At 47.5% G+C, this 25,285-nt stretch overlaps 1 protein-coding gene across 1 annotated transcript in view; it reads right to left on the bottom strand.

Moving 5' to 3' along the window:
• The window catches only part of ASAH1 (N-acylsphingosine amidohydrolase 1), a 37,314-nt gene extending 20,485 nt beyond the window's left edge, over positions 1–16,829 (bottom strand). Inside the window, exons 1-10 of the mRNA XM_073645379.1 lie at positions 16,654–16,829; positions 15,322–15,368; positions 12,075–12,165; positions 9,841–9,927; positions 8,296–8,374; positions 7,576–7,650; positions 7,445–7,490; positions 6,646–6,790; positions 3,196–3,250; positions 2,404–2,485 (exon numbers count right to left, since the gene is read on the bottom strand). Of these exons, the coding sequence (XP_073501480.1) occupies positions 2,404–2,485; positions 3,196–3,250; positions 6,646–6,790; positions 7,445–7,490; positions 7,576–7,650; positions 8,296–8,374; positions 9,841–9,927; positions 12,075–12,165; positions 15,322–15,368; positions 16,654–16,779 (833 nt within the window). The 5' untranslated portion in view covers positions 16,780–16,829. The remainder of the gene's footprint in view (positions 1–2,403; positions 2,486–3,195; positions 3,251–6,645; positions 6,791–7,444; positions 7,491–7,575; positions 7,651–8,295; positions 8,375–9,840; positions 9,928–12,074; positions 12,166–15,321; positions 15,369–16,653) is intronic.
• Positions 16,830–25,285: the final 8,456 nt, after the last annotated feature.

Genomic DNA, 25,285 nt, shown 5'->3' with positions numbered 1-25,285 from the left:
TATATACTGGCCAGGAGGGAGTTACCTGCTCCTTGGTCTTCCTCCCCAGGTGGCCAGGTGGGTTCATCGCCCCAGGTGGGCTCCTCGCCGCCAGGTCCTTTAATCACCCAGCGTTCAGCTGCTCGCGCGCAAAATTGAAATCCCAGGGCTCCGGCCCCTTCCGGTGACGTCACGGGGACTTCCTGCCCGGTGCACCGGAAGTCACGTCACTAGGTCGCGCCTGTCACGTGCCCTGCCGGCGCGACCTGGATCTCCTGCGATTTGTAGCGGGAGGAGGAAGCCCGCTAGCGGCCCCACACCTGGCGGACATCTACCTCCCCGTGAGGCGATGTCGCGCCCGCCGCAACGCTCACGGAGGCGCCCCACTGAGCCCTACCGTGGCGTCTCCAGAGGACCGGGACGGACCGGCTCCAACCACCTGCTGTGGCCCTCTCTGGGACAGGAGTCCAACTTCTGCAGGTAAACCTGCGAGGTCTCCCATCATGGACAGGAAACCTAAACTGAGGCGGGAAGAGAGGGCCGCCCTTTTTAACCTGTAGGTTTCCTGTCCTTGACGGGCGGATCCTCTCTCTCACATGGTGCTGTCATGGGAGACCGAATAAACTATGCTATATATGCAGAGTTATACAAAGCAGGAGGTCCTGTCCTAATACAAACCATTCCAGTCCATGTTCCTTTTTCCACAGGTTCCGCAGCAGCTGGATGATGCCAGCATAATCCACATCTACAAGACAAAAAGGCAACCGCCAATCTTGCGACAGCCGTTGAGGCATCTCCCTTCCGTCCACTGATGGGAAGATGCTGGCTCGGCTCTTGCTCAACTGTCTCCTCTACCACCTTGAGCAAGGTCTACTACCCGAAAGCCGATGCAGCTTCCGTGCTGAACGTAGGATGACAGATATGGTCTTTGCGGTGCATCAACTCCAGAAGAAGTGCCAGGAGCAACGTAGCGACCTTTTCATAACCTTTGTCGACTTGCTCAAGGCTTTAAACACAGTCAGAGACAGCCTGTGGAAAATCATGGCAAAGTTTGGCTGCCCGAGCAAGTCAATTAAAATCATCAGGCAGCTCCATGAGGATATGATGGTGAAGGTCCTAAATGATGGAGGTGAATTGGAGGCCTTCCCAAATTACAAACGGCTGTGTACTCGCCTCGACCCTGTTCAGTATGCTATTTTCTGCCATGTCGAGAGATGTCTCTAGCAAGACAGAATCCATGTCAGGTACAGGACTGACTGCAAAATTTTCAACCCCAGACGACTGAAGGTTGTTACAAAAGGTGCATGAGACTTTCATCCGTGACTTCTTGTTTGCCGATGACTGCACACTCAACGCCAGCACAGAGCAGCAGATGCAGTGCGATATGGATAGTTTTTCACAAGCTTGCGACAACTTCGGTTTCGTCATCAATACTAAAAAGACCGAAGTTATGTATCAACCTGCTTCAGGAAATCCATACCAGCAGCCACGCAATACGGTGAAGGAGAACAACCTCAAAGCAGTTGACAACTTCACCTACGTGGGCAGCACTCTCTCCCGCGTAGTGCCCATAGACGCTGAGGTCAACAACAGAATTGCCAAAGCCGCCGGCATGCGCAAGAACGTCTGGGAATGAAGGGGACTCAGCCTTACCACATGGTGGTCCTTACGACACTTCTCTATGCCAGAAAGACCTGGACTGTCTACAGTGGGCATGCCAAACAGTTCAATCACCTTCACCTGAGCTGTCTCCGCAGACTTCTCCACATCAGGTGGCAAGACAATGTCCCCGCCACGGCAATCCTGGAACAAGCTGGGTTCTGCAGCATTTATACTCTCCTGCTGAAAGCCAAAGCCAGGTGGGTTGGACATGTGGTCAGAATGCCAGACGGCAAATTGCCTAAACAACTGCTGTACGGAGAACTGTCAGGGAAAGTGAGCAGTCTGTGGGCAGAATAAATGTTATAAGGACTGCCTTAAAGCATCTCTCAAAAACCTTGGAGTGAACATCAACAAATGGGAGAAGCTTGCCCTGGACCGTTCAGCTTGGCGAGGCAGGATCACCTCAGGAGCATGTGCAGCTGAAGATAGGAGAATCTCTGAGGCAAAAAGAAAGCGATATGTGCGCAAGGCACAAGAGGCATCTACTGTCCCGATCACATCTAGTTACTTATGTCACGTATGTGGGCGAGCCTTCAGGGCCAGGATTGACCTCAATCACCTCCGGACCCACAGCCACCGATCCCTGAAGTCATGGTCACCTTCGACTACGAAGGACGAGCAGCAGTGCTAATTGATAAAAATGAACTACTGACACTCCCATTTCTGGAAGCATTATTACTTTGCAGCATTTTCCCACACCTGCTGAGAACTTTTGCTAGGTACTGTGTATAATTTTCATATATAATTTGAGTAAAAGCATACCTGGTGGCATTCTCCAACACATTTCTAGTGAGAAAGCTCATCCAAGCCCCTTGTCTTATTCCTAAGATCCATTCAAGAACACCTGCATAGGCACAAAATAAAAACACAACCGTGAGTGAGAAGTTTTTAATACAATTGCAAAACTGATTTGGAAGATGTACGTCATTATAGCTGTACTCAATACGGCAACAATACAACACAGAAGTGGTCCTTTACAAGTACGGAATGAACCATTACAGCACATAAGTGTGTGCCTAACTGAGTGCAAAGATGTCATGGCCACAAGAGCTTCAAATGTCAAGATAAGAGGCAGGAGAGCTGTAATGTAAGTGGAGGAGGAATAGCACAAGTAAGCCACCATTAGGAAGGTGCAGGGAACAGAAGCACAATGCAGTAGACACTGGTTAAAAGGGTGGTCCGTCACCTAAAATGTATTTTCTAAATATACATCCTTAAACCCTAACCATTTTAGCAATTTGCTTAGTTATACAATGCCCTCTAGGCTTCTCCCTATCTAACTAATCCCTAAATGTGGTTTTTTTTTTTTTTTTTTATATACAATTTGTGTGAAATTTGGTTAGAGAGGAGTCTCAAACGTGACATCACTGGAGGCTGGGGCTGCACTCACTGTCCGCAACCCCTCCAGGAACAGGACATCAGGGGGCAGCACTGCAGTTATGTGATAGTTTCTTGCATTGCTGCACCCTCCGAAGATCCTGGGAGATGGACGCTGTGTGACATGCGAGCGCAGCGCCAGCACTCTGCCACGTGTAGGTGCTAAAAGTAACTTACCAATATAGCCGCCATCAAGACTAAAGCGCTCGTTCATGGTGAGAGTCAGTACCCCCTGCACAGAATACAGTGATGTTAGTGAGACAATAATTGGCACCAGTGACATATCTGAGAAAGGATGCCATGTAAAATGCTTATCAGTTTTTGCAGTTCTAGAAATGTTAAGAGAAAAAAAATAAAAACAACCTGACATGGGTTTCAATATTGTACCTTAATGCAAAATGTTGTTTCTGTCTTGTTACACTAATCTCTTCACATAGCAGCCATTTTCCCCTTCTCTCCCCCCCCCCCCCCTCACTTCTTCCAAAAGTGGTAATTAGTTTAGCTATTACGAGGGCTTGGTTTTTGAAGGACAAGTTGCAGTTTTGAATTACACTATTCACGTTAAATGTAGTGGTGTACAGAAACGATGGAGAAAATTCCAAGTGCGATGATAATGACCTGGTACCATGATTCTCCAAGTCAGTATTATTATAGCGATACCAAAACTTAAAGGGATTGTCTGGCTATAGGCTACAAGTCTGCAGTTACTCTATGTGACTGCAGACCTGTGAATCCTCACATCGTGCGCACTGGATTGTCCGAAGCCAAGACCGGGCGGTCACGAGGCTGAAAGTATGTGATTTGAATACATGCGGTCACGTGAAGACTAGATGTGCACAGCCTCAAACAAGCAAGTGTACTAAGCGAGGCCAGGCAGAGTCTAGTCGAAATGTGGCCGGAAGTATGCAAATCGCATACTTTAGGTCACATGACCACCCACTCATGGCACCAGAGAATCCTCACAGAGCGTCACTGCAGACTTGTACACTAAAGCTAGACAACCTTTTTAAATATTTTCTTTTATACATATACAGTATTTTTGTGGTAAAAAACAAAAAACAAAACAAACACACACGGTTTTGGTTTAGGTCTGGGAACTAGGAAAAGGGCTGGTATTTTTATTTTCACTATTTTTAAATAAACATTTTTAATTTTTTATTTAATTTATTAGTTCCCCCGAGAAGAGCTGAATATGCAATCATTTGATCCAGTCTTCTATAGGAAACTACTTTCATGCCGAACCTGTGTGCAGGACACAAAGATAGCAGACATGAGGGTCTTCAAGAAGCTGCCGGCTGTCATGACAACCATTAGCACCCCATGATAGTTGACAAGAAAGAAAAAAAAAAAAAAAAAAAAAAGAGTGGGAAAAAAGATGCCTGAACGCCCACCACCCTGATTGTGTGCCTTAAAAGCTGTTGTCAGTGACTAACAAAGACCTTTAAAAAGGGGGTTTAAACAGCAGCAATCAGAGCTCGCTCTAGATGCTGCTGTTACCAGCAGATACCGGATATATAACACAGCCAGCATCTGCCAGGTATGGAGCAGGCTCAGCTCTTGGGCCCGCTCCATACACCCGCACCAGACATGTATGGTGGATGTCGGTAAAGGTTTAAAGTGACAATCTGATCCTATGGAGAAAATGTTCTGGCAGCAGTCTTCTCCCCTCTACCCTTATAAAACACTTACATGTTCAGCTGCGCCAGGTGTGCATGTGTATGCTGGGTCAGGAGATCTGATCATCTTTCAGTTACCTGATGTACAGTACAGACCAAAAGTTTGGACACACCTTCTCATTTAAAGATTTTTCTGTATTTTCATTACTATGAAAATTGTACATTCACACTGAAGGCATCAAAACTATGAATTAACACATGTGGAATTATATAATTAACAAAAAAGTGTGAAACAACTGAAAATATGTCTTATATTCTAGGTTCTTCAAAGTAGCCACCTTTTGCTTTGATGACTGCTTTGCACATTCTTGGCATTCTCTTGATGTGCTTCAAGAGGTAGTCACCGGAAATGGTCTTCCAACAATCTTGAAGGAGTTCCCAGAGATGTTTAGCACTTGTTGGCCCTTTTGCCTTCACTCTGCGGTCCAGCTCACCCCAAACCATCTCGATTGGGTTCAGGTCTGGTGACTGGAGGCCAGGTCATCTGGTGTAGCACCCCATCACTCTCCTTCTTGGTCAAATAGCCCTTACACAGCCTGGAGGTGTGTTTGGGGTCATTGTCCTGTTGAAAAATAAATGATGGTCCAACTAAACGCAAACCGGATGGAATAGCATGCCGCTGCAAGATGCTGTGGTAGCCATGCTGGTTCAGTATGCCTTCAATTTTGAATAAATCCCCAACAGTGTCACCAGCAAAGCACCCCCACACCATCACACCTCCTCCTCTATGCTTCACGGTGGGAACCAGGCATGTAGAGTCCATCCGTTCACCTTTTCTGCGTCGCACAAAGACACGGTGGTTGGAACCAAAGATCTCAAATTTGGACTCATCAGACCAAAGCACAGATTTACACTGGTCTAATGTCCATTCCTTGTGTTCTTTAGCCCAAACAAGTCTCTTCTGCGTGTTGCCTGTCCTTAGCAGTGGTTTCCTAGCAGCTATTTTACCATGAAGGCCTGCTGCACAAAGTCTCCTCTTAACAGTTGCTGTAGAGATGTGTCTGCTGCTAGAACTCTGTGTGGCATTGACCTGGTCTCTAATCTGAGCTGCTGTTAACATGCGATTTCTGAGGCTGGTGACTCAGATAAACTTATCCTCAGAAGCAGAGGTGACTCTTGGTCTTCCTTTCCTGGGGCGGTCCTCATGTGAGACAGTTTCTTTGTAGCGCTTGATGGTTTTTGCAACTGCACTTGGGTACACTTTCAAAGTTTGCCCAATTTTTCGGAATGACTGACCTTCATTTCTTAAAGTAATGATGGCCACTCGTTTTTCTTTACTTAGAATTTGTATTATGGCAAGAAAAAAGCAGCCAACAGTCTATTCAGTAGGACTATCAGCTGTGTATCCACCAGACTTCTGCACAACACGACTGATGGTCCCAACCCCATTTATAAGGCAAGAAATCCCACTTATTAAACCTGACAGGGCACACCTGTGAAGTGAAAACCATTTCCGGTGACTACCTCTTGAAGCTCATCAAGAGAATGCCAAGAGTGTGCAAAGCAGTCATCAAAGCAAAAGGTGGCTACTTTGAAGAACCTAGAATATAAGACATATTTTCAGTTGTTTCACACTTTCTTGTTAAGTATATAATTCCACATGTGTTAATTCATAGTTTGATGCCTTCAGTGTGAATGTACAATTTTCAGTCATGAAAATACAGAAAAATCTTTAAATGAGAAGGTGTGTCCAAACTTTTGGTCTGTACTGTATATGGTCTCTGATTCGGATATAGCATCCTACACTGTATCCTACAGCCCTGATTAGGGCAAACAGTAGCGAGGACAGTCACCCACCCTCCATATAAAGACCAGCCGCGAGGAAGGTCACCCAACCTCCATATAAAGACCAGCCATGAGGACAGTCACCCAGCCTCCATATACACCAGTCTGCCTCTGCTAGATCACTGTAAGAAAAATACATGGAAATTTAACTGTATAAGTTACTTACCGGTTTCATTCCAGTTAACATTCCCACATATCCAGCAAAGCTCGTGGACAAGAAAACAGTTTTGTTATTTCGTTGGAAATTCACATTGACAGCTAAAGGTCTGAGCAGTTCAGTGACCATCCACGAATTATTCTTCACATCCCACCTGAGTAGAAATGATTTTTTTTTTTTGCTTTAAAGGCTTTTTCTGTATGGTTCAAAATTATTTTATATATTGGACTTTTGCTGACTCGGCAATACTGACTAGGTTTGTTGTTTTTATAAATTTTTTAAAAATGGGGAAAGTGGAAGGAAAATTCAAATTTCTGTTCAATTCATTTTCCAGTCACAATAGGGGATCTGAACTTCTGTTTCTTTCTCTGCTTGTTCTAAAATCTGCAATATCGCAGTATTGTTTATAGTTAATAAGATGGTGTCCTATGAAGTCCAGCCTGCGGCAACCCACAGGCGGAACGCTATGGTGACGTGAGACGTTGGGGTGCGATAAACTCCTGAGCCAGCTTCATTCATTGGCCCCCCGACATAGAACTTTCTACGTAGAAAGGGTCAACAGTTATATGGTACGCTACAGATGAGAGCTGAACATATGGATTGTTTGGAAATGGATCAAAAATAAATAAATCCGAAGTGTGTCTCTTCTAAATGGGCCAGCTATTGGAGTCAATGTACTGATATAAAGATAAATTGTACTCTATGTGAGTGATTGCAATCTATACACAGTGATGTGGAATATATTGGTCAAAATAGAAAATAATGAAAAAGTGATTTTTTCACATTACCAAAAAATAAGAGAACTCACCCAAGGAATAATCCGAAATCCAGATTTCTGGCATGGAATAACTTTCCTGCATATTAAATAGACAAATGTTAAAACAAAACTGTCAAAAATCCGTCACCTGAGCTGTAAAAGATGCGAGAAGTGCAAGTTACCGGACGTATCCTCTGCCACCACCGATGTGCACACCGTGAACACTTCATAGAAGATGTTGAATAACATAACTTCTCCTATCATGGAAAATAAAAAATGTAAATCAAGCCGAATCCTTAGGAAGACTAACAGTTAATTATAATAAAACATAAAAATGAATGAGAAAATATAAAAAGAAGGAAAATTTAACCGAGAGTCTACAAGACTTTCAGCTCCAAAGGTAGGAAGAACTTTGCTTGGCGTTTACATTTTTTTTTTGCTTTACAGTGTTTGCAGAAAAATAAGAGGCGATATAAACATCGCATCTACCCCAAATAGCAGCAGTAAATACATCTCAGGGCGCAAAAAGTGACCCCTCAAACAGCCCCATATCCCGAAAAAATGAAAACGTTATTAGTCTCAAAAAAAGTTTCTTGCCATGTTTGGTTTCAGCGTACTCATACTGACCTGGGGTATCATTTACCAGCAGTTTTACCATGCAGTGAAAAAAAAAAAAAAAAAAAAAAGTTAAGGCTCTTGGTAGAAATAAAACCGAAAAACGGAAAATGGACCGGGGGTGAGTGGTTAATGGACATGGACCAGCAAATCTCTTGTGCTATACAATACAATAGTATATATGAAAACTGACGGCCCCCTATGAAGCCCAGTACAGATCAGCTGAAGGATTTTTTTATACATATTTCCTGTCTGTCTATTGGGCTTATATTGCAGCTCACAGATACCTAGTGGAAGTCCAGACGCATCAGCAATTCCTTTAATTTCTTCATCAAAAGGTGGTGGAAGATTTCCAAGAAGAGCTGGCTGCAAAACAAACATGTCACACATTAGATCTTCTATATTCTGATAGTCACGCATTCTGTCAGGAAGCCTGTCCGTATATCTAGTAAGAACTTTCCATAAAACACTAAGTTATGTTGACTATCAGCAAATTGTGCCCGTCTTCTGTTAATCTTAGGGACCAGAGGTTTATTGCAGACCGGGTTCACACAAGTATAATATGGACTGATTTTTGAACAATATTACATCCACACATCACAGACCGGGGTCTCTGTCCCGCTTGGCCCTTGTTCACATTTACATCATTTAACATATGGTAAGGTTTTAATACTAGAGGTTAGGACTGTCCCAAATAGGGTCACCTTGACGCGGTGGGATGGCTATTACTTTTTTTTTTATCAAAATTATGTTAACTAAGCACCGAATATTATTTTCATGGACTACTGTTCTTTATTTACTGCGGGGAATTTGTTCATTTTTGCTTAAATCTTAGGTTTCGCCAGCGACATACGGACGATACTTTTGAGATCTAACAAGACTCTTGATCGGGATTTGCGGGCAGATGAATACGTCTGTGTAATGTAGAACGGACCCAAGAGAAAATGACAGGAGCCGAAATCTTAGCTGCCTACTATATGGGTTAAAAAACAGCAGAAAAAAAGGCAGCCATAGTTACCAACAAAGGTCAGAAAACTCATGCACTTACAGGATCAGCAGACTACCATGATATATGCGGAGGCAACACAGGTGTAAAATACCGATGAAACCACCACTCAGGACTGCCATTCATGGAAGGGGCAGTCGCCTAGTATTAGAATTGCACACGGGTAAGGCTTTTGTAGGGCGCCAGTCACACAGGTATGTGCAGTGCACCGTATACTGCTGATCTGTATGGGCCTGATCTTTTTTGCACCCATAGGCTTGAATGAGTGAGACTCATCCAAAATATAGAGCAAACTTAATTTTTTTTACGCAGACTCAGTCCATGTGATGAAAGACGTCATCTGAACGACAAATTGAATTGGTCAGTTTTTCCCCACATTCAGCACTTGGACTGAATATATGGTTGTGTGAACATAGCCTTAGACTATATGATGTTCTGCCTGCAGCCCATGTGACTTCTATCTTTGTGCTTAGATTTCACCTCGTTACTGAGAAGTATAATAAATCTTCCTCCTTCTCTATATGACAAAGCATGAATCAAGGCTCCGATGACAGTTATTGATGGGAAGCCGGACAAGCCATGATTTATTTTTTGCTCTCAAAATATCAGCAGAACCGGCAGAGCCATTACACATCACCTGGGTCTGTTGGGCGCTGCCACTTTATATCATGTGCTGGATCGGACTGATAGAAGTGGAAGCCACAATGCTGATGTGAACAGAGACGAACCATGATACCTTTCCAAGTCCCTAGACCTGACCACTAGTCATTTACGCTGCTTCCCGCACACATCAATCAGACCTCAGTACTGTAAATCGGCAACTTACCAATTTAGTATCTACCAAATCGATAAGTTTCTCACTATGGAAGAAAAATTTCACCAGGTCCTTAATTTGCTGAATCATTGCGGTTAGCTGTGGAGAAGAAAAAATAAAAAATTAGTAATTAAAGTAATCTATTAAACACTACTGCCTTACTACGAATGCTAAAATAAGAGAAATACAAAAATAAAGGGGTTATACAGGACTGGGAAAGCAAGGCGGCTTTCTTCCACTAACTCCACCGCACCTGTATGTAGACTCCAGCTCCATCGGGAGTGAATGGCGCTGAGCAGCAATATCAGCCACAACTTGGGAACAAATGGTTTCTCCAAGAAAGAAGCAAAGTTTATCTAATAATGGATAGCCCCATTAAACAAACAAGTCCTAAAACTATATTCTAAGCCTAGGAAAACCATACAGAGTTTGGATACAGGTTTGATCTCATGCCTGCGGCTCTATACTGTGAAGTACTAGGCACGCTGGCACAAAAATACTATTCTCTTGTAGAAGCTGAGCTACTCTAGAAAACTCAGCCGTATGCCCAGACCATGATTTTTTTTTTTTTTAACAAGAACCTGAAAGAATACTGGGGTTTTAAGTTGACAAAGGGAACCATCTGCATGGACCTTGTACTTGTAGAGTCATCCTGCTCTTTTTTTGCTGGGAGACCCAGTTTTAGGTCAATTAGGATTACCATCATTTTAAATATTTGCCAAATGCCAGAATAATGAGACTGAGAATGCTTTAAGGCATTTTTAATACTTACTGCAAAGTCAGAAGTTTACATACATTAAGATTACTATGCCTTTAAACAATTCTGGACAGCCCATATGATGATGTTATGTGTTTCGAAGCTTCTGACAGGTTTTTTGGCAACATCTGAGTTAATTAGAGACACACCTGTGGATGTATTTTAATGCACACCTGAAGCACACTGCTTCTTTGTGTAGCATCATGGGGAAGTCTAAAGAAATCAGCCAAGATATCAGGAAGAGAATTGTGGACTTGCACAAGTCTGGCTCATCATTGGGTACAATTTCAAGATATCTGAAGGTGCCTCGTGCATCTGTACAAACAATTATACACAAGTACAAACAAGATGGGATTGTCCAACCATCATACCGCTCAGGAAGGAGACGGGTTCTGTGTCCCAGAGATAACGTGCTTTGGTCCGACATGTGCATATCAATCCAAGGATAAAAGCAAAAGACCTTATGAAGATAATGGCAGAAGCTTGTAAGATTGTGTCAATATCCACAGTGAAACAAGTACTGTTTCAACATGGGCAGAAAGACCACTCTGCCAGGAAGAAGCCATTATTCCAAAAGAAACATAAGAAAGCCAGATGAATGTCTGCCAATGCACACAGGACCATTAGAGAAATGTCCTATGGTCTGATGAAACTAAAATTGAACATTTTGGGCATAATGACCATCGTTACGTTTGGAGGAAAAAGGGAGAAGATTGGAAGCCTAAGAACACCATCCCAACTGTGAAACACAGGGGTGGCAGCATCATGTTGTAGGGTTTTTTTTTGCTGCAGGAGAGACTGGTGCACTTCACAAAACGGATGGCATCATGAGAAAGAAGATTATATGGCAACATCTCAAGACATCAGCCAAGAAGTTAAAGCTTTGGCGGAAATGGGTCTTCCAAATGGACAATGACCCGAAGCACACTGCCAAAATGGTAACAAAGTGGCTTAAGGATAACAAAGTCAAAGATTGGAGTGGCCATCACAAAGCCCTGATCTCAATCATATTGAAAATTTATGGGCAAAACTGAAAAGGCAGGTGTGAGCAAGGCGACCTACAAACCTGGATCAGTTACACCAGTTTTGTCAGGAGGAATGGGCCCAAATTCCAACCAACAATTGTGAGAAGCTTGTGGAAGAATATCCCAAACGTTTGACCCAAGTCATTCAGCTTAAGGGCAATGGTACCAAAAACTAATGGAATGTATGTAAACTTTTGATTTTACAGTAAGCAATGTTAATGTCTTAAAACATTCTCTCTCTCTCTCTAATTCTTCTGGCATTTGGCAAATATTAAAAATTATGGTAATCCCAATTGACCTAAAATGGGAAAGGTTTATTCCGATTTCATGTCAGATATTGAGAACCACATGCATGTGTGTCTTTTTATATATTGTATGTAAAATTCTGAGAAGTAGTCATATATTCCAATAAAAAAAATCTGTTGACATCTCCATAAACAACAATGCAGACTCTCCACACTCACCGGCTGTTTCTTATCAGTTATTATCTTCTGCCATCTTTCCTTTGGTGCTTGGTCCAGATTTACTATGTACCATGGTACATTTCCTTGGTATCTGTAAGAGCAGCAACAGTTATGATGAATAAATATTTTTCATTATTTATTTTTTTTAACTGGTGACATTTGTCCCATTCTCTCAATAGAAGATGTGTCAGAGAGCAGGTCCCCATCTCCTATGGGCAGTAACCGCGGCCATACTATTTGCCACTGTCTGTTCTGAAATCATGTACAGTTACAGATAACTTGTACTATTTTATTGGGACAATGTCTAATAATACAGAAAAAAACATTTCCAAAGTTGAACAATATATTGTCAGTAGATGGGCATTACCAGGCTAGCCTATGTATCCATGCATCCACACTTAAGTGTTGGACCATTCATTATACCACCTTATGTGCTCTGAGAACCACAGTGTTTAATTGTACCACTGCTAATTAATGTTTTTATGGCATATCCTTGTGTGTGGTGTGGCTGTTCCCAAAGAAGGACAAAAATGGTACGCCCTAATGGTTTAAAAGCAAAAATCTGGTCATAGATACCGCTATGTAATCTGAACGGAGCATAATATAGTGACAGAAACACTGATTCCAGTGAATTATCACTTACTGAGCTGCTTGCTGTCATTCTGATAAAATCACTGTTTTCTCTGCTGCAGATCTAGCAGTGCTCTAAATGCTGAGCTCTGTATTACTCCAACCACACCACTGATTGGCAGTTCTCTGCCTCTGCACAGTGTCCACAGAAAGCTGCCAATCAGTGCTAGGGTTCCACAGAGCAGGAGGACTAGGAGGCACAAGACAACTAGTCCTCTAGTGATAATCTCCTGCTGAAAAAAAAAACACTGATTTTATTGAAACCGCAGAAGCAGTCCAGTAAGTGACACATCGCTGTAATCAAGGTCCCTGCCCCTACATCATGCTGCTGTCAGATTGCATTGCAAAATCCTGCTGACATATTCAATTGCACCATATAGATGCTGCTCTCAATCATTGACAACGGCAGTTGAGTGGGCTGACTGAAGCTGAGCACATCCACTACCGCCAATTGGCCCCTTCCCCAATGTGATCTTTAGGTGCTGATGGATTACCATCTTAACCCCTCCACAATCTTAGACATATCCATACTTCCTGGCTGGGAAGTGCTTCCTGACCTTGGACGTATGGATACGTCCTGGTGAAAATGTTGCACGGCGATCAGGGCTGTGGAGTCGGTGTAAAATGGACCGACTCCAACTCCTAAAATCTATAATAAATTGGGTACAGTAGTTCAATGCAGTGTGTGGGGAATATTTTTTCATAAGAATTTGGGAAAGTTATGAAATGTCTTATAAATGTCTGTCCTACTCCTGATCTAAGGGTCTAGACTTTTAGCTGAGATGTATCTGTGCTACAGTAAATTTATTACTTAAACATGAGCCATGTATGAGGGAGTCGGTGTCATGGAAATTGAGGAGTCGGAGGTTTGGCTTACTGACTCCACAGCCCTGCCAACGATCGCATTAAGGTGCCTGCTGATTCTGACAGCAGGGCACCTGTGCCCTAAGCCACAGCAGCGTCACCAGCCCCAGCACTGATTGGAGCGATCGGACAAAGGCATCTGGTCGCAGCAATCAGTGAGCAGAGACGCGGTCTGAACTCATTGACCGCTCTGCTCCGCCTCATTCCAGCTCTGGGTGTCAGATCCTGGCTGATCAGACATTGATGACCTATCCTTAAGATAGGTCATCAGTGAAAAAGTAGTGGACAACCTCTTTAAGATGCTTCAAAGAGCTAATAAAGCCCAGCAGTGCCCCTATAACAGTGTCAGATTTTTTTAAAGGAAACTGACATTAAGGCTCTGTGCCCACGATGTAGAAATGCTGCATATTTTTTACGCTTCTCCCTGACAGGAAAAACACATGCAGATTTTACATGCGGTTTTCCCGCCAGGTAGAAGTGTTTGTGAGGCGTCTTTGCAGCGTCTTGGCATACATTTCCGCATGCTGGTTATCAAGCACTTCTCCAAGAGATTTTAGCATCACTTAGAAAAGTGCTTGACAACTTGTTCACACTATATAAATCTATGCAACCGGCATGGATTTATATAGTGTGACCAAGTTAGTTATAAAAAAAAAAAAAAAAAAAAAAAAGAATGGTAAAAAATAAAGATTATACTTACCTTCCGATGTCCTCCCGGTGTTTTCTCTGCTGCGTCCGGTGTCTTGGGCAGCTTGCGGTGTTGTGAAGGACCTGCGGTGACGTCATTGAGTCATGTGACAGGTCACATGACTCAATGACGTCATGGCAGGCCCTTCACAACACCGCGACCCATACAACAGACCAGACGGAGGGGAGAAAACACCGGGAGGATATTGGAAGGTAAGTATAATCTTTATGTTAAATTCTTTTTTTTTTTTTTACAGTTTCTATGGTACCCAGGTGTGGATGAGAGTCTCCTCTTCTCCAGACCTGGGTACCATCCGCACATTGAATCGCTTAATATCCGCATGTGCAGATGCAGTGATGCGGATGTCACGCGGTCCAATGCAAGTCAATGGCGGTGATTACGCTGCGTGTCCGCAAAATTAATGGACATGCTGCGTATTTTTCCGCAATGATAATCCGCAGCGGAAATTTCCGCAGCATGTGCACAGCACATGCGGATTATCATTGGGGACCATGGGGCAAGTATTACCAAGAGTTTTTTAACAGTTTTCAATGCGGAAATTCCGCGGCAAAAATGCTTGAAAAACGCATAGTGGGCACACAGCCTTAAGGGATTTTCCTGGTATAAGCTTTTTTTATGCCTATGGGCTTCACGTAGGTAAAAATGTATAAACTGAGCTGACCATAGCCCTCTCCTGAGTCCATTGCCGCCTCTCCACCGCTGCTCCAACCTTTACTGACAGGCCGCAGCAGCGATGTCACAACAAACGTGACCACCGCCGCCAACTAGTAGTCTCCATGATGATGCAGAGGTACTCCGTATTAGTAACATACAGTGCAGATGAGATTTTTGATGGCAGGTCGCACCCACTGGACTTGTTTGATTGTAATAAGTCCTAGATATGTCTGGCACCTGCTTATTACCTTCCATAGGGGTAACAGCAGAACGTGGGAAGTCAGAGCCAGTGAACAATCGGACAGGTGACAACTATCTCATAAATTATATGTAAATCTACTAAAAGCATAGGATTAACGTTTACTTCCTACAAAGGGTAGCGGTGCTTACGTTGGTCCACTGGGGGGGTACGTTCCACTTCTGCAATCTTCTGTGTACTGAAACAAGACATTTCCAGCAATGAGGTCATTATGTCTTACTTATCCATGTGACAATATAAATTATTTATTGGATATTTAATACTAAATTTAATAGCAAACAACGTGCAGAAATCAGCTGTGACTGTAGTGTGTGGACGACCAGAGATACATTTTGATTAATTCTTTGAGCCGACCTGCCAAGATGAAGCCATTTAATTTCACTACCTAAGCCAATGATAGAGAATTATCATCTCTGGACTCACTATCACTCCCCCGCAGGAAGCCCACCAGCGCTCCATGCTCTGTATAGTGATGAGGCATGTAGCACTAAAGAAGAGGCATTAACATGCCGAACATGGACAGGTGAATGGGAGTTCAGACATAATCAGGTGTCTCTTCTGCTACATTCCCTGTAATCCCCCCAGAACGTATGGGGCAGTGCTGGCTTTGTAAATCTGACAGCGGCATGTGAATGGTGCGATGGCGTGGCACAGTAGTTATGGTGCCCATCATCTCATCCCAAGATGCAAATCTACTGACGCCCCATCGCCACTATCTATACCTGGGCTCTCAGGAGATCAGTAATTGTACTATATACTGCAGTACTTCGGTATAGTTTTATAAAGAAGAATCAAATGGTCGCAGGTTCAATTCCACTAACTGGACTAATAAAAGTAAAAATGTACTTTATTTTAAAAAATATTACTAAATATTAAAAATAAAAAAAAAACAAGTTTAAATGACTGACCTAAATGTAATTATTATTATAATATACATATATATATATATACATATATATATATATATATATATATATATATATATATATATATATATATATATATATACACACATATACATTTGGCATCATTGTGTACAATTTATTAAAATGTAACTGAACAATTTACCAACATGTAAAATTATCTTTATTGTGTCTTTCACCCTACTTGGCATTTTACTTTAACCAAACTTTGTAGTTGTTCCCAAGGAATATTAGGTTTGCTTTTCCGCCTGCAGATTCCCAAGGACAAAAAGTTGTGAAGCTGCAGCCAGTGACCATGTAGAGCAGTTGTGTAAGATGCTACTGGAGTAATCGTCATTGTCATGTGGAGCCCCAGGGGGGGATACAACCCGCGAGCACACAGGACCTCTGTACTGACACCGACAGCCCGGCGTACGGCGCCGTATACACCGATATCTGCGGCTCCCGAGCTAATCATCGCCGCACTGTGCACCACCCGGAAGCGGCTCTCTATCTCAGCACAACAACCCGGTGCAGACATTGCAGCCGGGTCCCACTCACCGGGGGCACGTCCTGGGCCAGGCAGGCGACACATAGTGTGAGCAGCAGGCAAGACACCAGCGAGGAGCCCGGCATCACCCCCGACATCCCGAGAGCAACTACCCAGCTCTCTAACCTCACAGTCATATGACCACGAGCGAGCGGTACCAATTACCATTAAAGGGGAGGGTCAGTGTGTGTCACATGGTGCAATCATTACTCTGTGTAGGGTGTGGGAGGAGTCATAGTCCTGCACCTCCCCCCACTGTGAGCCGGCACCACTGCTATATATATAGGCGGAGAGATTGAAGAGGAGGAAGCAACGGGACAAATATCTGCAGGGAACTATAGAATACTGGGTTATACAGAGTGCCCCCCTACACAAAGACAGGCACCAGAGAGAGCCCCCCTACACAAAGACAGGCACCAGAGAGTGCCCCCCTACAGAGACAGGCACCAGAGAGTGCCCCCTACACAAAGACAGGCACCAGAGAGACCCCCCTACACAGAGACAGGCACCAGAGAGTGCCCCCCTACAGAGACAGGCACCAGAGAGTGCCCCCCTACACAGAGACAGGCACCAGAGAGGGCCCCCCTACACAAAGACAGGCACCAGAGAGTGCCCCCCTACACAGAGACAGGCACCAGAGAGTGCCCCCCTACACAGAGACAGGCACCAGAGAGTGCCCCCCTACACAAAGACAGGCACCAGAGAGTGCCCCCCTACACAAAGACAGGCACCAGAGAGTGCCCCCCTACACAGAGACAGGCACCAGAGAGACCCCCCTACACAAAGACAGGCACCAGAGAGTGCCCCCCTACACAGAGACAGGCACCAGAGAGAGCCCCCCTACACAAAGACAGGCACCAGAGAGAGCCCCCCTACAGAGACAGGCACCAGAGAGTGCCCCCTACACAAAGACAGGCACCAGAGAGTGCCCCCCTACACAGAGACAGGCACCAGAGAGTGCCCCCCTACACAGAGACAGGCACCAGAGAGTGCCCCCCTACACAGAGACAGGCACCAGAGAGTGCCCCCCTACACAGAGACAGGCACCAGAGAGTGCCCCCCTACACAGAGACAGGCACCAGAGAGTGCCCCCCTACACAAAGACAGGCACCAGAGAGTGCCCCCCCCCCTACACAGAGACAGGCACCAGAGAGAGCCCCCCTACACAAAGACAGGCACCAGAGAGTGCCCCCCTACAGAGACAGGCACCAGAGAGTGCCCCCCTACAGAGACAGGCACCAGAGAGTGCCCCCCTACACAGAGACAGGCACCAGAGAGTGCCCCCCTACACAAAGACAGGCACCAGAGAGTGCCCCCCTACACAGAGACAGGCACCAGAGAGTGCCCCCCTACACAGAGACAGGCACCAGAGAGTGCCCCCCTACACAGAGACAGGCACCAGAGAGTGCCCCCCTACACAAAGACAGGCACCAGAGAGAGCCCCCCTACACAAAGACAGGCACCAGAGAGAGCCCCCCTACACAAAGACAGGCACCAGAGAGTGCCCCCCTACACAAAGACAGGCACCAGAGAGTGCCCCCCTACACAGAGACAGGCACCAGAGAGTGCCCCCCTACACAGAGACAGGCACCAGAGAGTGCCCCCCTACACAAAGACAGGCACCAGAGAGTGCCCCCCTACACAGAGACAGGCACCAGAGAGTGCCCCCCTACACAGAGACAGGCACCAGAGAGTGCCCCCCTACACAGAGACAGGCACCAGAGAGTGCCCCCCTACACAGAGACAGGCACCAGAGAGAGCCCCCCTACACAAAGACAGGCACCAGAGAGTGCCCCCCTACAGAGAGACAGGCACCAGAGAGAGCCCCCCTACACAAAGACAGGCACCAGAGAGTGCCCCCCTACACAGAGACAGGCACCAGAGAGTGCCCCCCTACACAGAGACAGGCACCAGAGAGAGCCCCCCTACACAGAGACAGGCACCACAGAGTGCCCCCCTACACAGAGACAGGCACCAGAGAGTGCCCCCCTACACAGAGACAGGCACCAGAGAGTGCCCCCCTACACAGAGACAGGCACCAGAGAGTGCCCCCCTACACAAAGACAGGCACCAGAGAGTGCCCCCCTACACAGAGACAGGCACCAGAGAGTGCCCCCCTACACAGAGACAGGCACCAGAGAGTGCCCCCCTACACAAAGACAGGCACCAGAGAGTGCCCCCCTACACAAAGACAGGCACCAGAGAGTGCCCCCCTACACAGAGACAGGCACCAGAGAGTGCCCCCCTACAGAGACAGGCACCAGAGAGTGCCCCCCTACACAAAGACAGGCGCCAGGGAGTGCCCCCCCCCCTACACAAAGACAGGCACCAGAGAGTGCCCCCCCCTACACAGAGACAGGCACCAGAGAGTGCCCCCCTACACAGATACAGGCACCAGAGAGTGCCCCCCTACACAGAGACAGGCACCAGAGAGTGCCCCCCTACACAGAGACAGGCACCAGAGAGACCCCCCTACACAAAGACAGGCACCAGAGAGTGCCCCCCTACACAGAGACAGGCACCAGAGAGTGCCCCCCTACACAGATACAGGCACCAGAGAGTGCCCCCCTACACAGAGACGGTCACCAGAGTGCCCCCCTACACAGAGACAGGCACCAGAGAGTGCCCCCCTACACAGAGACAGGCACCAGAGAGTGCCCCCCTACACAGAGACAGGCACCAGAGAGTGCCCCCCTACACAGAGACAGGCACCAGAGAGTGCCCCCCTACACAAAGACAGGCACCAGAGAGTGCCCCCCTACACAGAGACAGGCACCAGAGAGTGCCCCCCTACACAAAGACAGGCACCAGAGAGTGCCCCCCTACACAGAGACAGGCACCAGAGAGTGCCCCCCTACACAGAGACAGGCACCAGAGAGTGCCCCCCTACACAGAGACAGGCACCAGAGAGTGCCCCCCTACACAAAGACAGGCACCAGAGAGTGCCCCCCCCTACACAGAGACAGGCACCAGAGAGAGCCCCCCTACACAAAGACAGGCACCAGAGAGTGCCCCCCTACAGAGACAGGCACCAGAGAGTGCCCCCCTACAGAGACAGGCACCAGAGAGTGCCCCCCTACACAGAGACAGGCACCAGAGAGTGCCCCCCTACACAAAGACAGGCACCAGAGAGTGCCCCCCTACACAGAGACAGGCACCAGAGAGTGCCCCCCTACACAGAGACAGGCACCAGAGAGTGCCCCCCTACACAGAGACAGGCACCAGAGAGTGCCCCCCTACACAAAGACAGGCACCAGAGAGAGCCCCCCTACACAAAGACAGGCACCAGAGAGAGCCCCCCTACACAAAGACAGGCACCAGAGAGTGCCCCCCTACACAAAGACAGGCACCAGAGAGTGCCCCCCTACACAGAGACAGGCACCAGAGAGTGCCCCCCTACACAGAGACAGGCACCAGAGAGTGCCCCCCTACACAAAGACAGGCACCAGAGAGTGCCCCCCTACACAGAGACAGGCACCAGAGAGTGCCCCCCTACACAGAGACAGGCACCAGAGAGTGCCCCCCTACACAGAGACAGGCACCAGAGAGTGCCCCCCTACACAGAGACAGGCACCAGAGAGTGCCCCCCTACACAAAGACAGGCACCAGAGAGAGCCCCCCTACACAAAGACAGGCACCAGAGAGTGCCCCCCTACAGAGAGACAGGCACCAGAGAGAGCCCCCCTACACAAAGACAGGCACCAGAGAGTGCCCCCCTACACAGAGACAGGCACCAGAGAGTGCCCCCCTACACAGAGACAGGCACCAGAGAGAGCCCCCCTACACAGAGACAGGCACCACAGAGTGCCCCCCTACACAGAGACAGGCACCAGAGAGTGCCCCCCTACACAGAGACAGGCACCAGAGAGTGCCCCCCTACACAGAGACAGGCACCAGAGAGTGCCCCCCTACACAAAGACAGGCACCAGAGAGTGCCCCCCTACACAGAGACAGGCACCAGAGAGTGCCCCCCTACACAGAGACAGGCACCAGAGAGTGCCCCCCTACACAAAGACAGGCACCAGAGAGTGCCCCCCTACACAAAGACAGGCACCAGAGAGTGCCCCCCTACACAGAGACAGGCACCAGAGAGTGCCCCCCTACAGAGACAGGCACCAGAGAGTGCCCCCCTACACAAAGACAGGCGCCAGGGAGTGCCCCCCCCCCTACACAAAGACAGGCACCAGAGAGTGCCCCCCCCTACACAGAGACAGGCACCAGAGAGTGCCCCCCTACACAGATACAGGCACCAGAGAGTGCCCCCCTACACAGAGACAGGCACCAGAGAGTGCCCCCCTACACAGAGACAGGCACCAGAGAGACCCCCCTACACAAAGACAGGCACCAGAGAGTGCCCCCCTACACAGAGACAGGCACCAGAGAGTGCCCCCCTACACAGATACAGGCACCAGAGAGTGCCCCCCTACACAGAGACGGTCACCAGAGTGCCCCCCTACACAGAGACAGGCACCAGAGAGTGCCCCCCTACACAGAGACAGGCACCAGAGAGTGCCCCCCTACACAGAGACAGGCACCAGAGAGTGCCCCCCTACACAAAGACAGGCACCAGAGAGTGCCCCCCTACACAGAGACAGGCACCAGAGAGTGCCCCCCTACACAAAGACAGGCACCAGAGAGTGCCCCCCTACACAAAGACAGGCACCAGAGAGTGCCCCCCTACACAAAGACAGGCACCAGAGAGTGCCCCCCTACACAGAGACAGGCACCAGAGAGAGCCCCCCTACACAAAGACAGGCACCAGAGAGTGCCCCCCTACACAGAGACAGGCACCAGAGAGTGCCCCCCTACACAAAGACAGGCACCAGAGAGTGCCCCCCTACACAGAGACAGGCACCAGAGAGTGCCCCCCTACACAAAGACAGGCACCAGAGAGAGCCCCCCTACACAGAGACAGGCACCAGAGTGCCCCCTACACAGAGACAGGCACCAGAGTGCCACCATACAGAGACAGTCACCAGAGTGCCCCCCCCTACACAGAGACAGTTACCAGAGTGCCCCCATACAGAGACAGTCACCAGAGTGCCCCCATACAGAGACAGTCACCAGAGTGCCCCCCCCCCTACAGAGACAGGCACCAGAGTGCCCCCCCTACACAGAGACAGGCACCAGAGTGCCCCCCCTACACAGAGACAGGCGCCAGAGTGCCCCCCTACACAGAGACAGGCACCAGAGTGCCCCCCCTACACAGAGACAGGCGCCAGAGTGCCCCCCTACACAGAGACAGGCACCGGAGAGTGCCCCCCTACACAGAGACAGGCACCAGAGTGCCCCCCTACACAGAGACAGGCACCAGAGTGCCCCCATACAGAGACAGTCACCAGAGTGCCCCCCCTACACAGAGACAGTTACCAGAGTGCCCCCATACAGAGACAGTCACCAGAGTGCCCCCCCCCTACAGAGACAGGCACCAGAGTGCCCCCCCTACACAGAGACAGGCACCAGAGTGCCCCCCCTACACAGAGACAGGCACCTGAGTGCCCCCCCTACACAGAGACAGGCGCCAGAGTGCCCCCCTACACAGAGACAGGCACCGGAGAGTGCCCCCCTACACAGAGACAGGCACCAGAGTGCCCCCCTACACAGAGACAGGCACCAGAGTGCCCCCATACAGAGACAGTCACCAGAGTGCCCCCCCTACACAGAGACAGTTACCAGAGTGCCCCCATACAGAGACAGTCACCAGAGTGCCCCCATACAGAGACAGTCACCAGAGTGCCCCCCCCTACAGAGACAGGCACCAGAGTGCCCCCCCTACACAGAGACAGGCACCAGAGTGCCCCCCCTACACAGAGACAGGCACCTGAGTGCCCCCCCTACACAGAGACAGGCGCCAGAGTGCCCCCCTACACAGAGACAGGCATCAGAGAGTGGCACCATACACAGAGACAGGCACAAAAGTGCCCCCATACACAGGTGCCAGAGTGCCCCCATACACAGAGATAGGCAACAGAGTGCCCCCATACACAGTGACAGTCACCTAGAGACTGCACAGAGACACCCAGACATCCTCTTGTTAGTCCTCTGCCCTCGGATCCCCAGAGCTCTCTATATGATCTACGTCTATCACAGGCGGTTATGATATAGGCACACGGCTCACGGGAACCCTTCCCTGACAGGGGCAACATTTGGGCAGCTCTCCCATCCCTGCACTTTTCAATATCATATTTGGAGGAGGGGAGGGATCATTGCCCTCAGGCAGCAGCCAGAAGCCCCCTGATTACTACTATACAGTTTTTGGGACAGTAACAAAGACTCATCTGCTCGGGGTCCTAAAACTCTTCAGTCCAACCCTACTGGTCGACAAACATTTAGGGTCTGTGACACTTCCTATCTTGTTCATGCCTCATTATGCTTCAGAGGAGAAATCATTAGCTTCCAGGCGTAAAGGTCATGCCTGATGACACCAGGACTACTGACCTCTATCATATGTGACGGTTCTTGTTTTGGGGAACTTCTGCTTTTAGTTTGGTTGTTGGAGGCTCATAGCCATGTGACTCGCCTCATGATCTGCTATAAACGGTGACACAACTGATTGTTACTTCATATCGAGCCCAATATCTCAGTGGCCCTGTGATTGAGCTACAGTAATGGATGCAGTGATGGTGAAACCTCTCACAAGTCAAGTTACTTTATTTTAAATGGCAGCTGGAGGAGGTTTCACAGGGAACCATCAATCAGCGTAGGACAGGGGCAAAGTGCGGCACATGCCTATAGTAACCATATTTTAGCTTTTATTGTTCTAAGCCCCTTAGTGCAATACTTGGCTGCCCTTATTAACACTTGCACTTTTCTTTCATCCACCTTTTGTGTCCCCCCTATTTCCTCATAGATTGTGAGCAGGACCCTCTCTCCTCCTGCTATCTGTTGATTTATATGATTGTTGTTATTCTGTAATGTCTTTTATTGTCTGTACAATTCCCCTCTAAAATGTAAAGTGCTGCGGAATATGTGGGCGCTATAGAAATAAAAATTATTATTTTCTTTGCACTACTATCTTATTGTGTTACTAAACTGACCTGAACAGCCCCTATAGAATACCATTGGTCCGTGTGCAATGTTAACATGAACAGCACATGTACCTATAATATGCTAGTCTGAACGATCCCTGCAACAGTTGGGGAGGAGGATAAAGCTCTGGTCATGCTCCTGGCGGCCATATACGACAGAGCAATGTCAGCCACAATTCAGTTGACCTACAGTGGGGAAAATATGTATTTGATACACTGCCAATTTTGCAAGTTTTCCCACCTACAAAGAATGGAGAAGTCTGTAATTTTTATCGTAGGTACACTTCACCTGTGACAGACAGAATCTAGAAATAAAAACCAGAAAATCACATTGTATGATTTTCACATATTTCATGCAATAAAATGCAATTTAATTAAGTACAGTTGAAACCAGAAGTTTCCATACACTATATAAGAAGACACATATGCATGTTTTTCTCAATATCGGACATGAAATCAGAATAAACCTTTCCCGTTTTAGGTCAATTAGGATTACCATAATTTTCAATATTTGCCAAATCTATAATATACTTACCTTGTAATGTCTTCACTTCCTGTTCCGTCCAGATGTGTCTGGATCCCAGAATTCCAAGCGGCGGAAGTGATGGGTGTCTCAATATGGAAACCGCTGGTGGTATCAGCCTCTTGCGCGGTACCACCAGCGGAACACCGTCGTGAACACACCCCCGCCGTGATCAGTCGAATGATTCACTGACCGCCGCCATCTTTGTACAGGAGAAGTGCATGCGCAGTTTTAATGTGACCGCCGCTATCTGCCTGCACAAAGATGGCGGCGGTCTGATTTACTGCACGGGGAAACAGCTCAAACGAGAGAACACATGAGGAAAGAAGACAGCATTGGGGTGGAGAGAGAGAGTAGACAAGGGGGAGAGCACATGGGGTACTCAGGTCAAAGAAGAGATCACATGAGAGGAGAAGACAGCAGATGGGGGAGAGAGAGAGCACAGGGGGGAGACAGCTCAAACGGGACAGCACATGAAGGGAGAACACAGCACAGGAAGGAGAGAGACCGAAGACAAAGGGGATAGCACATGGGGTAGACAAGTCAAAGAAGAGAGCACAAACAGGAGAAGTCAGCACAAGGGAAAAGAGAGAGTGGATAGGTGGGTGAGCACAATGGGGGGAGAGATTCTCAACGCTGCAAAGCCTGCCCCCATAGTGACATTACTGCCCTCCCGATGCGATAGCATAGGGCCTCCATCTAGTTCCAGAATAATGAGAGAGAATGTTTTAAGCCATTTTTATTACTTACTGCAAAGTCAAAAGTTTACATACATTTCATTAGTATTTGGTCCCATTGCCCTTAAACTGAATGACTTGGGTCAAACGTTTGGGATATCCTTCCACAAGCTTCTCACAATAGTTGGTCGGAATTTGGGCCCATTTCTCCTGACAAAACTGGTGCAACTGATCCATGTTTGTAGGTTGCCTTGCTCCCACCTGCCTTTTCTGCTTTGCCCATAAATTTTCAATAGGATTGAGATCAGGGCTTTGTGATGGCCACTCCAAAATATTGACTTTGTTATCCTTAAGCCACTTTGTTAACATTTTGGCAGTATGCTTCGTGTCATTGTCCATTTGGAAGACCCATTTC

The sequence above is a fragment of the Phyllobates terribilis genome, unplaced genomic scaffold, assembly GCF_046119375.1.
Source record: "Phyllobates terribilis strain yellow unplaced genomic scaffold, ASM4611937v1 Scaffold_1__5_contigs__length_1240528914, whole genome shotgun sequence".
In the NCBI taxonomy this organism is placed as follows: Eukaryota; Metazoa; Chordata; class Amphibia; order Anura; family Dendrobatidae; genus Phyllobates; species Phyllobates terribilis.
Note: the sequence above shows the minus strand (reverse complement) of the source record. Positions and strands in the feature narration are given on the sequence as shown.